Source organism: Myotis nattereri (assembly GCF_964212035.1).
Source record: "Myotis nattereri genome assembly, chromosome: 4".
In the NCBI taxonomy this organism is placed as follows: Eukaryota; Metazoa; Chordata; class Mammalia; order Chiroptera; family Vespertilionidae; genus Myotis; species Myotis nattereri.
In genome coordinates this window covers 67,463,511-67,476,773 of record NC_138079.1, presented here as the reverse complement: position 1 = coordinate 67,476,773, position 13,263 = coordinate 67,463,511, and the positions used below count along the sequence as shown (strand labels likewise).

Here is a 13,263-nt window from a genome sequence, read left to right as displayed (position 1 = left end):
TTAATTTTTTTTAAGCTTGGAATGAAATAATTATTTAAAACATCTGTACGTCTTACTTTTACGTTTTGATAGAACCACCTCATTTTCCACATAATTTGGAAACCAAATTAGAACTGAGGCTATAAACTCAAATAGTAAACTGGGCTGGGTCAAATGATGTGACTATAATATTTCATAATGATGGAACATCCTAGTAAATATAATAATTGAAAGTTTTTTTCCAACCTGCCAAACTTCTGGAAATCAAAATTATCAACATGTATCAGGTGATAATCAGTCATTTTACCTGAAAATAAGGAGAGACGTGAATCTTCAGAAATGTCAATTGACCAAACCAGTATGTGCAGAAATTAACTTTTTTTTATTATATATCATATAATGTAGTAGTAAAGTTTGTTTGAAGTGCATGAATAAAAAGTTAGTGAAATTACAGGAGGAACAATCTATATAGCAATAATAGGTGCATTCCCTGTGCATCTGAAAGAAAGGAAAAAAAAAAAAGAGTTTTCACTCATTTTGGCCTAAAACTTAGTGTTCAGGTTCCCAGGATTCTGACATCAGAACCCGGATAACACTGATTAGAACCATAGGGGCTTTACAATAAAAGCTAAAATATTGACCATATGATGGCAAAAAGTCTTAGTCTGTGGTTAACTGATTCTCTTCTAGCTACTCTCTGATGACGTTGGTGGCGCTGTGGACGAGGACCGCCGCCTCCTGGACGAGGACCGGGACCGCTCGGCATTGTAGGCGACGTGCTTGTCGTAGTTCTCCATCTGAGCCTCAATGAAGTCTCTCTGCTGCTGTCTGATGGTCTGGCTGATGAGCCCGGGGAGGGCGTGGATGCTACCAATCAAAGTCTCTAATTTCGTTTCCAGGGTAACAATCCTCTTCTCGAAGTCTTCACTCCTTTCGTTTAAGTCGGAAATCATGTCATACATGATATTCTGGGTCTGGAAAACAGGATTGAGATGAATAGAAAAACAAAGAACTAAGTCTTAATTACACGGGTCCTGGAAGAAACGGTCAATTCTCAGAGCTTGAGGGCTGGTCTCCTTTTGGGGACAATCAGTGCAACAGGGGCGGGGCGTCTGTTAACTGGACACTTCACTAGTATCTTGCAAAGAAAATTTCAGGGTATGTGTGTGTTCGATGCCAGGACTTAGAATTGTAATATCTTAGGCATTAATTAGATCCAGCCCCTGAGAATACTGTAGGTGGTATGTCCAATGATTTCTGGTGTACAGATAGACAAACATGTTTTGATTTAATATTTATATATATAGCTTAATGATTATACAAATGTTAGTGCACTGCACTCACTTTGTAATGTGTAATAGTAATTAGGGCAAGGTTAATTTTTAAAAACAGGAGATTTTAGAAAAACAAATAATAGTATGGATAGTATTAGGATGTAGCACAAATTCTATGGGTGGAAAACAAAGTTTAAGACATACTGACTTGATTGTGTAATTTAGGAACTTAAAGCTGTAAAAAACTTGTTAATATCTTTTGCTGTCCCATGTTTCAAATTAGGGCTCTCTGCGGGTTAAAGAGCATTTTTACAGATAATCAACGAGAGAATAAAAAGTTGACGATACTGAAGTTACCAGGCTACCTTGTTGGCTATGGTTTAATCAGATGCTAAATGGTTTGAAATGGAAGATGCTTTTGGTATCCTAGTGAAGTTTGCAATTGATTGTCTTGATCAGAGGCTGTTCATGACTCTGACTCCCAGTTATATTTCCAGAAGTATCCCAGAGGCTCTCAGGGACGATTGACATAGAGGTAGAGAGGGGAGAGGGTGGCCAGGAAGGGAAGACTGGAGCTGTAAGCCTTAGGTCCATTAAGTTTTCCCCAAGTCACAGTCCCCTTTCTCTGAGCCTTCCTTCTTTTACCTCATTTCCCTTTGCAACGCGTGCTCTTTTCCTGCTGAACCAGCCTGTGGAACGTTCTCCTCATGATGATAAATGGACTGACTATATAAGGAAGTTACTATTCAGAACAGACAGCTAGTTTGAGTTGGGCAATGGAGACAAAACGCATTAACTTTTTTTTTTTTTTTACTATGTAGTATTGAGACTGTGAACAATATTCATTCATCCAGAAAATATTGAACCCTTGTGGCATAGACAGTGCTGCAGTCATAATAATAAGCATGGCACCAAAGAATTAAACAGTATTCTTTATATATCTTAAAGAATTTTAAAGTAAAATCATGTAGTTACTATATATAACAGATATTATACCGTAAGTAAAATGATATATATATATATATCATGATATAACATATATATTATTTCCAAGTGGTCTTTTTTTCATAAAAATTCCTAATTCCTAATTTCTTTTATCATTTGACATAGGAGCAATGAAAGAGTTTGCCTCATCTTTGTTCATGAAGTATCCAAGCAAATGTCATGTGTAAATACTAATCAAGGATGTTTCTGAGCCTCATATGTGTGCTTCCCAGCTTAAATGCGTGATATATACTCTCCCAGAGGTAAGTCATTAAATACTTCACTTATATTCTATTTCTGAGGTATCAAATATTCATCTTCAATATTTATATCTTATGTGTTACTGATATACATGAAAGTGAATATACTTTAGATGTATTATTTCATGATACCAGAAATAGTATGTGTGGATTTTATATATTTTTATTTATTATACTTGCGGCTTTACAAATGACACAACTGAACGTACAGATCCAATTGAGAGTTGCCTCTTTCAAAGCATTTGTATTAAAAGGCTGAACACACATAAATGCTATCCTAATCCCATCTTTAGAATTAGTCCAAGAAAATGCAATGTTGTGATTGTTGACAAATATTCATATTTTAAAAGTGGAGTTTACTTGGAAGAACAAGCAAAAATCAACCAGATACAGCTTATAAATGTGTCAGAAGAATTTGGGAACTATTAATTTTTAAATTATGAAATGGAGAAAGAACCATAAGTTATACAAAAGTGATACCTTTTTTTTGAAAGACAACTTTCATGCTAAGATGTAATTTCTGGTATTTTAATTTAAATGTACATTCTTCTGATTTTGCTTAAAATACATTAAAAAGTGTTTATTGTTGAGTCCTACTAAGCCTCATAGTTAAAACCAAGATGTAGTTTTGTTCTCATAGGGATGAGACTGAACTACAAATAAGAATTCCCAAGGTATTGTCTCCTATTCCACTTATGTTTCTTAATGTTGGTCCAAATCACTGCAAGTAGAAAAGCTTTTAGAATGCAGTTGAATAATGTATACAGGCAGGAAAAGAACATATTAAGTAAGAGTTTAAAAAAAATTCTTCTAAGTTGGACCATCATTTTGGGGCAGTTGGTTGGCTGACTTGTTAAATAAATTTAGGGTGGCCCCCTGTGTCAGCATTATTAATTATTGTGCCGTGGTTAATTCCAACAGATGCAATCAGGAGGGCTGAGACCCCAGCTTACCTTTGCCAGGTCCACCAAGGTATTTGCTTGGTCATTCAGTTTCCTCTGCTCCATTTTTACACTTCTTAATCTAAAAGACAGAATCTGAAGTCAGAAATGTTTCTTTCTTTCTATGGCTATCATATGCCTTCCAAAAAGCATGCACAAAATTGACAAGGGCAATAACTGCATGGATAATGCCTTAAATATTTGGGGTAAAGTCAAAACTGGTTATGTATCTGCTACAATGAGAAGCATGCTTCCCCAACACCGCAAAAAGGAAAGGAGAGAGAGTAAGGGATGAGGTGTCCATAGGACAACTGTTCACCAGGTAGTTAACATTGAATTAAGAAAGGCTCATAAGGAATTAACCATATGAGAAAAGCCAAAACATTCATTAAAGCCCCAGTATCGTGACAAATAGACATAGGAAGAAATATGCAAAGCAACTGGAATTGCATCACTTAGAGCAGTGAGCACCTTCCTATGCCTATGTGACTAGATACAGGTGTTAGCCCTGTTTAGTCTGAAATGGATTGGGTTAGGTATTTGAACCTGATGAGACACAGTGATAAGTGAGATTCTTATTAGCAAAAAATACAACTTTTATTCAACCAGCAGCAAGACAACTCAAAACACATAATTCTCATATTCTTCACCTGACTTTTATCTTAAACTGCCATCGAACTTGAAGAGAAGCCAGACCATTTCCTTGGGAGAATTTCCCTTTTTATTGTACATAAAAGTCAGAGGACAATTAAAGTATCTGACAGATGGGATCGTTACTTATAAAGTTACTTTTAGATACTTTTAAATACCATTGCATATATCTGATAGTTAAAAAGTCACTGTTATAAAAAAATCTTTCTGAATGAGAACTATTCCTTAATTCATTTATTGTAATATTTTAACAAATACTTAATTCAGTCTTTACTATGGTACCAAGAAATTAAGATTTTCCAACTAAAAAGTGCCATTTTGTTCTTTAAGCCAACAATTCAAAGCCTTGCTCCAAAAGAGCAGGTCTCTCTGAACTACCTAATAAAAAACATGTATATCTATGCTAACCTTTTTACTTTGCTGATGAATAATTTTACAAAGTGTAGTGGTAAAACTGGAGAGAATACTTTTTATTATTTCCCAAATTCAATTAAAGGTAATTACAAAGAAGAAAAAAATATTCACAGGGCAAGATTTTACTGCCAGGGAGATTTTTGTAACAAATGTTACCGATGCTCAGTGATTTTGTTCTGAAACTAGGATATCCAATATGTCACCAAATCTGCTCTACAGTGAAGATATAGTTCCTTCTGCCAGGAAGAATTTAACTGACACCTGCCTACATCATGCTCTTTAGCAATCTAAAACAGTTTAAGGTTATAACTTGTCATTGCGAATGTGTTTATAAAAACGGCTCCTTTTCAATGCTATTATAGAGATGGAATATGTCCTAGTCTAAAAGAGTTTTACAAACACAGATTTAAATTTAATATAGTGTTGAGAAATGTTTCCTTAAGTATTTACAAGGGTTTCAAGTCTTGATGTCTGCCTCTTAAAAAACAAGTCAAAAAACAAAAACAATCCCCCCTTTAAAAAAACACACACAAACTTTAAATATGTGTGACTTACTATAGAGAAATGTAGCAGAGAGAACCACAATGTCAGACATGGATTCCACCCTTTCCCTGGCCCTAAAGTGACCATCAATTTCTTCATGCATGAAATAAAGTGGGCTAGGTTATTATAATGTTTCCAAGGTGCTGGATTTATACCAAGAGATACTCTAGATGACTAAGACATTAGACAATACTAAAACAGATGGAGAGAAAGTAATTCCTTTTAATTCTCTTCTAATTCCTGATTATCATAAGAAAAAGGTCTTAGGCCAGCCCTATACTGTTTTTATCTTCTAATACATGCTATCTTCTTTTTAAAAAAGGAAACGGAGAACAGGCTCTCAGCTCAGAGAGTTTCTACAGATAACAGCCTGTGGGTAGAATTCATTACCAGTGTTTCAATTGTCAATTGATATTGCTTTTACCTCTCTCTGCTGAGAAGGATATATTTCTTATCCATTTATGACAGGGATTTATATCAAGCTTTCTTTTCAAATTTAAGTAATAGTATAGTTGGTACATGAATGCCTGAAGTTTGGGGTCACCAGACCAGAAACCTCCAGCAATTTATAAATGCAGAGAAAGTTCTGGACTCAGCAAGTCTGAAGGAGGGTCCAGAGCTGGTTCCTTGGCTGAGGTGAGTACATCATGTTACAATCAATGGAGCCTAATTTTCTTCTCCTGGATCCCTAGATTATGTTTCTGACAGTAGAATTTTGCCCATTTTATTTTCTACTCATCTGGAAAGCTGACCTAGAGTAGCCCTATTTGATTGGAATTCCTTTCGCTGCTCTCTGAACTTAAAGCGTCTCGCTTTGTTGCTGCTTAGACTGCCTGTGGTGTAGAACTGGTAGAAAAAGCCTACTGAAGCTGCAGCTGCCAGAATAAAAGGTAACACGCAGATGTGTATTTTACATTTTTCTTCCCCCAAAAGAATAAGAAACATATGTTGATTTCTTCCTTGTGAACTTCACTTATCACAGGAAAATATCATGATTTTGGATCACATTTCCATAGCAGCAATCAGACTACTAAAATTCACAAATAAAGGATCCGCTTGGGTGCATGCAGCCGGTAGAGAATTCTGCAAATGTTGACGGAGCGGCTCACACAACTTACTTCCGAGCTCTATTTTCATTTTGTTGAAATAAAAAGACAAAACAAAAGAAAAGAAACTGTGAAATACTCTGGAACAAAATAACACAGTGTGGTGTTCAGTGGTGCACAAGGGGCTCGATTCATTGGCTGGAAGATCCTGTTAAGATTCTGTAGGATTTTGGCATATTGATCAGAGAGAAACACTATTCAATATATTATCATCCCTCTTCATTGCTGCTATTCTTTCCCCACCCGAAAGCCCATAGTTTCCTCCAGAACTAGAGTTCAGAAGGAAGAACTTGTATCATGACATCTTGGCCTCTTTGAGATAGAATGTTTAAGGAAACATTTTTTGCCTAATATGAATGCAAAAATGTTTAAGGGTTAAAAGGATAATGTTCTAAACAATAGGATTATAATGATGTGGTGTGTGTTTTTTCTTTTTGAAGGGTATATCTTTTCTGAGTTGGGGCTGTTTAGAAGCCTGGCTTTCTGAAAGGTAGGTAATGCAACACTCGATATGTTATAAATATTGTTTGTTGAATTTCTTGGCTCTGAGACAAGTTATACTGATTGATGGGTCGATAGAGGTGAGATAGAAGAATGATAAACTTTAAAGTTAAAGCTGCTACCAGAAAAAGGGTGAATTGTTATAGACACAGATTGCTTCGTGGCACTGAGTAACCATCCACAAAGACAGATATGTCACTGAGAAGACACAGCCTACAGAGTTCGGCTTCCATCCGAGACTAGAGAGGGCACGTGTCGGGGAGAAAGGCTATGAAGCTTGGAAAAGAGAAAGATTTGAAAGAGAGGGGGGCTGGCAGAGGGGGAGAGAGAGAGCTATTGACAAAGCTCTCAGGACAAATCAGAGAATAGGAGAGGCCAGGAGAGCTCTACCCAATGAGTTTGTCAATTTGTCCTCAACTAGCAAAGTCTGACTTCACCCAGTGCTGACACACAAGGCTGACAGTCTCACTGGGTGTGAACAGTGGGCAATAAAGGCCTTGCCCTTAGGAATCGAGCCCTATGTGCTTTCCTTTGTGATTTCACTAACTTAAAATGAAAGGTAGTTAATGTATGATTAGAATAAACTAGCCAAACCCAGCCCACATAAATTCTCAGGTGTACTTTTTCACAAAGTACAAGGTCCCTCCCACCTCAAAGGAAACCCAATCACCCAAAGACTAATTTATAAAACAATTCAGAACATTTTTGAGTTGCTTGAAATTCATCTGCTTTAGGAGTATACACTGCTACAGAAGAAACAGAATAAGAAATGTCTGCAAGAAGGAGAGGAATAACACATGTTTTTCTCCTCTATTAGTCTATCTAAAAGAAGCATGCTGAAGGAGCCACGAAACCCTTATGATCAGGTCAGTGCACCAACAGCTCAGGGACAGTTTTTAAACTTGGTTTACTGAAAGATAATTTTCCTGACATTTGATTATGAAAAATTTCAAACCTATAGCAAAGTTGAAAAGATTGTATAGTGAACACCCTTAAATTGTCCCCCAAATTTTTGAGTGTGAATATATTCAGACTTAAGAGCTCTGTGACAACATAAATACCCACCATTTACACATGGCTACAGAATTATGTTACAAAAAAAGCATTTAAAAAAGAACATGAAAATTTATCCAAGGCATCAAAGGCAAATCACATTTAATTATACATTTAGTAGGTCACAATGACAGAAAGGGACACAAATACAATCCTGGAGGAAAGGAGATGTGTGGCTGCTGGACGCGTACAGTGACTGAACTCGCTACTTCCATGTCACCTCACTCCCACACAGATGAGTTTTCTTTTTAATATACTCAATATATTTTAGTATGTGTTAGTCTTGGAAAATTAAAAGTGCAGAGAATGATTTCTCCACAGAATAGCATGAGTGCCCTTGTGTGAATGTTGGGGTTACTGTGTTACATGGTTGGGGTGTGGGAGAGTTGTGTCAGGTGATCCTTGGGGAAGAAGCTTGTCCTCAGAAAGGATGAAAGGCCTGATGAGAGCAGAGGTGACGGCTCAGCATCTGTCAAGGGACTCACTCTCTTAGCTCCAAGCTTCAGGGAACGCAGATGTCTAGGCAAGTGCTCCTAGGTGGTGGGACCCAGGCACAGACAGCTGTGAGCTCCAGGGAGCAACTCTCTCTCGGGAGCCACATCAAATACAGTGTTCCTCTCTTGCTCTTTCCTTTTACTCTTTCCCAGATGTTAGAGGAGTATTATCTTAAAATCCTAGCTTTCCTGGATAAATAGCATAGTCTGTATCTAGACGAGTCACAGAGCTTAAAGGAGGAATGATGTCCCTTTGGTGTTGGTGGCAGCAAGGAAAAGAGCGTGAGAGACTAGCACCAAGGGCCAGCTACTCCACTGCGTGTGCAGGCTCCCTCTAATTTAGGTCTCAGAGTACGTGAATTCTCTTTTCCATTTCTCACAGAATGTCAGTGAAATATAAGACATACAAATTACCTAAATATAGAAAATGAAAACTCCAGCCTCAGAGTTTTCTCCTCTGCTGTGCTAGTTAGCTCTCGAAGACATTTCACTGACTAGTCAAGAGACCCAGTACTTCCCCACCTTTCTATGATTACCCCGGGAGGTTGCACGAGGACAGCCACTTTGCTGACCCACAAATGTGACCATGTCTGCTCTTCCCCATTTGGAAATGGCATTAAGAGCAAGTCTGTAGAGCATCATAATGGACACCCAGGTGAATGTACTTACGGTAAGGATGCCGCCAGCCTGGGGGAGAAAGACCTGGTGCTTTCAGATTATCACTGAAGCTCACTAGATATAAATCTGTACTTGAACGTCTGTGATAGTGATATAATGTATCAATGAAATGGCATGAAAGATTTGAACTCTGGTGGCCTGAATAAAGTCAGGACAATGATAAAAGAGCACAGGGTCCAGAGGAACTGTAAAATCTACAATGAACACGTAGCACAGAGAAAAACCCCCAAGTCCTGATTAAAAACTCATTTAAAAACTCAAGTAGTGAATCAACTATAGTACTACCTTCATATAAAGATGCTAGGCAGAGTATTAAAAAATATCCAGACAATAAAATGTTACTTTTTTTCAAGATTTTGCAGTAGATACAAACTAAACATGTTAGAGCAAACTATATGAATGTTAAATTAAGAAACACAATTTTAACTGAAATTATTGCTTCTAAAGAAACTCAGAAGACATTCAATTACTATATATATTAAATGACTATTCTCCCAATAATAAATGATTCCTAATCATACAAGAACCGACAACTTTGCTCAGGATTTCATTTATGAAATTATTAAAGTGCCAAATACCGTCCTCTGGGAACAAGCCTGACGACGTTTTCTTTTTTTCCTCCCTCATGAGAGAAGAATAGCCAAGTGCTAGAATTAAAACCTAGAGATACAAAAGCAGGAGGAAAATGAAGAATGGTACTTACTGATGAATAGCTTGCAAGAATTTTCGTTGATGTTTTCTTACTTTTGCATGATCTATCTTTTTTACTAGCTTTGTATTTTTGTAAATTAGCCATGTTTCCCTGAGTACATTGGCAGCTGCGTTTTTCACCTGTTAGGAAAATAAACAAAAAAAGCAGTTGATAAATTCCAAAGCGGAATCCTTTGCAACTTGGCTGGGGGGTCATAGTCTTCACCCAATGATCATGATAAGCTCTAGCTCTGTTTAGTAACTATGTCTCAAAAATTCTTTTTTACATAAATCTAAAAGTTTAAAAAACAGAATATGCATGGATCTAACAAGTACCAGTATCTGTGTGGGAACAATATTTAAACTGAAATATTAGGGAGCTACTGATCTCTTGCTGGGCCAAACTCTACCCTATCAGGGACTTTCTCTTCATTCAACCACTTAAAAAAAAAATCAAGAGGTGTTTATTTCTCCACCTTGTATTGCAATTGTTCTCTCGCTGTTCTTCATTTCCCTGGAGAAAGGCAACAGGCCAGAAGGCCAAGGTTAATCTTGCCTTTGCGAGCCTGCTCGGCATGTCTGGCTGCGCACAATAGGAAGGAGGGCACATTTCCACTGCTGCTTGTACAGGGACCCAGTCTCCTAGCTCCCAGAGTGTCTTAGCAAACTGAGTTGGTAAGCCCACTTAATTGACAGACGTCTATGTTGTCATGATTTTGTTGGTAATTGAAATATATACTTCATTTCAAATGAATGGGACAAACCTAAGGATGAAAGCATTACAGTAACACTGCCAAGACCTGATGGACGGTGTGAATACTTACTAGCGATGTTCAACCCAAAGACCCAGAGCTTTCGTGTGGCCTTCTTGTTGTTAATCACCTGCTCTCAGAACAACCGTTTGAGAGAGGCATAAAGATGTTCACATGGAGAGCTGCCAGCTAGTGGGGACTGGGTGGAGGCAGACAACGCTTTAAGGACAGCTTGTGGTGGGGAAGACAGAACAGTGAGCTGGACTGGAGTACATGCTGGTCTTTCTACTAACCAAGTCCAGTCAAGGGGGCTAGCCAACCTTGTACAACTTTTGTTTCCTCATCATTATGTGAGGTTCAAGAGAAATATTAGTAAAGTCCTTTTAGTCCTTAAATTTACAATAAGAACCTTAGCATTACACTAAGATTATGGGCCCATGTCTGTATGTATATTTTTTCATGTTAGCCTTTTTCATGGTGCTGCAAAGTTTTATTTTTGAGTGAAACTGTATCCCTAGAACCTATTGTAAGAAAATGACTGGTTTCCTAAAATTGCTTTTAGGAGTGGCTTTTGGTCACATCCCCTGGACATTCATCAGCCTCTGCATGGACAGCATTCTGAAACCAACGGAGCAGCGACTGACACTTAGGGACTGAGCGCCAGCCAGTGGATGAGGAAAGTCACCACCGTCCACGGGGACGTTCAAAGGTATTCCAGGTAATTCTTGGCTCTCTATTCTTATGGAAACACATTTCTCTTCCTCACAGAGGTAGGAGTCACCTTTCAGAAGGCTTTTCCATCTGACCCTTGTACGACCTTTTCAGAGGTAAGGAGCTGGATGCAGTATACGTTGTTGACTTCAATTTCAGAATTCAATGGGGTGAGTGAGCCTGAGGCCTTATGTTGCAGTATTTGTATTCACTCATCTTAGCTGACAGGCTGAAACCGAAAACGACTTCTCATTTGAAAGTAAAATCCCTACAGTTGCTTTTAAAAACCTGTTAAAAATACATATGTATGCTTTCATGTTGAAACATCCCCTTTTATAATTCTTTAATAGGTTTTCAAACATAGGAATTAACCTCTCAAAGCATCAAATTTAACTGATACTTTTCAAAGATAGCAGCCACAAAACAGTATGTCCTCAAATAGAAAAAGGTATCCTTTGCCTAATGGTCAGGTGTGTTTCTAGTAGGTTTTTCCAGTCTCTCATAGGGTTGAAAGGGAACAGCAGACAGGAAGACGACAGGGTGGAAAGCACTTCAGTGTTTTACAGGTTTGAACTGTAGGGGATTGTTACATGAAAGTGATCCGCAAACTTGCAGGAGAAGCAGGTTCTATGCATTTCTGATCATTAGCATGAAAGAGAAGTACATCTGTGTGTGGCGGGGGGGTCCCTTGTTTGCACAATTAAGAGCCCTAAGGTCAGTCATCTAATAATGTAACCCTGGATCCCCTACTCCAGTGGTTCCCAACATGGGGCACATGCCACATGGGGGGAGGGAATTCGAGAATGAGTTAACAGTGAATTTTTTGCATTTCTTATGGTTCTAGGGGCCTCATATACAGTATATGAATATATATTGTGACATATTTGTGCACTTCAGTTCTCTAGTACATGTTTTGAAACTTTATTTGCTTTTTTTTCATATCACTTCATATTATTAAACAATTTCTTAGTGATTTCTTCCTCCCTACTTCAACTGTCCTTTTGTTCTTTTATTTTTCTATTTCATAGATGTCATGTTCTTTGGAAGCTTGTTTAGACCAAGTTAATGGCCTTTTAGGCTTCCTCCATGTGAATAGGAGTTCACGTTTTGAATAAGAATTATATGTCACGGGGCAGGGGGGCGGGGGCAGGCAATCAGGATTTGAGAGATGCTTAGGTGGGGCATGGCCAAAAAAGGGTTGGGAACCACTGCCTTACTCCTTTTCCCAGGATGTTCACAAATGCTTGGAGGGCAGGGGCTGTGTCATGAATCTTTGTGTCTCCCTAGCTCAGTGCCTTGGCCCTAGAGATGGTATGAAATAAATGTCTCCAGGGTTAAATTTGGCACCAGAGTGTATATAATTTGCATCATAAACACTTCTGATCAGGAAGCAGATGAATATTTATCAGCCAAAGGATCCTCTTGGAAAGAAGGCTGTACAGGTTAGAGAAGAGATCTAAAATCTGAATGGGTCAGTGCATTTCCATGCTTATTGAGTCTCCACCACATGCTAGATACCATGATAGTTTGTATGAGGAATTTACAAATATACTCAGAAATTTAGTGCCAGTTAATGGGCCAACAGCACTATGAAATCTAACTTATTTCCTATATTTCAAAAAATAAGGAGAGTGAGAGGAGGATTCTTTCTTGACAGGAAAGGACTCTGCCTCCTCTCTCATTCCCCCTCCACACACACAGGGGAAAAGGAAAATAACATTTGTTCTGCCTCACTAATGCTCAACTCCAATTCAAATCTTTTATCAGAAATACTTGCGAGGCCAATTAATAATCAGATAGCTTAATAATTTGAGAAAAGAAAGGCCCTAAAATAATTTATACTACTAAAAAGTAATACCGCTTACCCAGATGCCTTAAACCCACTTTCATGGGTATAAAGGATATGAACTGTTATATTGCTGACTCATAGGTAATTATAAAATATTAAAGCCATAAAGTGTAACAATACTTCATCAACCACAAAAGCACTTAATGCTGATACTTTTAACTGACAATTGCCTTTGTTCAACCGTAATGACACATGCAATTAGAGCACTGTTTAAAAGAGTGCTTTGTTTATAGTTTTCCTTTCCTTTATATTACTGTGACTTTTTTCAACACATATTGCTTTGTTTTTCTTCCTCTTGCCTCTCCCTTCAGAGGGTTAAGTGCAGTATTTCCACTCCTCCCGAATGTAAGGGAAAGGAACATAATCTCTGATAAGGAGGAGGA

At 37.9% G+C, this 13,263-nt stretch overlaps 1 protein-coding gene across 1 annotated transcript in view; it reads right to left on the bottom strand.

The window, feature by feature from the left end:
• Positions 1-342: 342 nt before the first annotated feature.
• The window catches only part of KCNN2 (potassium calcium-activated channel subfamily N member 2), a 144,088-nt gene continuing 131,167 nt past the window's right edge, over positions 343-13,263 (bottom strand). Inside the window, exons 6-8 of the mRNA XM_081090419.1 lie at positions 9,582-9,709; positions 3,451-3,520; positions 343-953 (exon numbers count right to left, since the gene is read on the bottom strand). Of these exons, the coding sequence (XP_080946545.1) occupies positions 666-953; positions 3,451-3,520; positions 9,582-9,709 (486 nt within the window). The 3' untranslated portion in view covers positions 343-665. The remainder of the gene's footprint in view (positions 954-3,450; positions 3,521-9,581; positions 9,710-13,263) is intronic.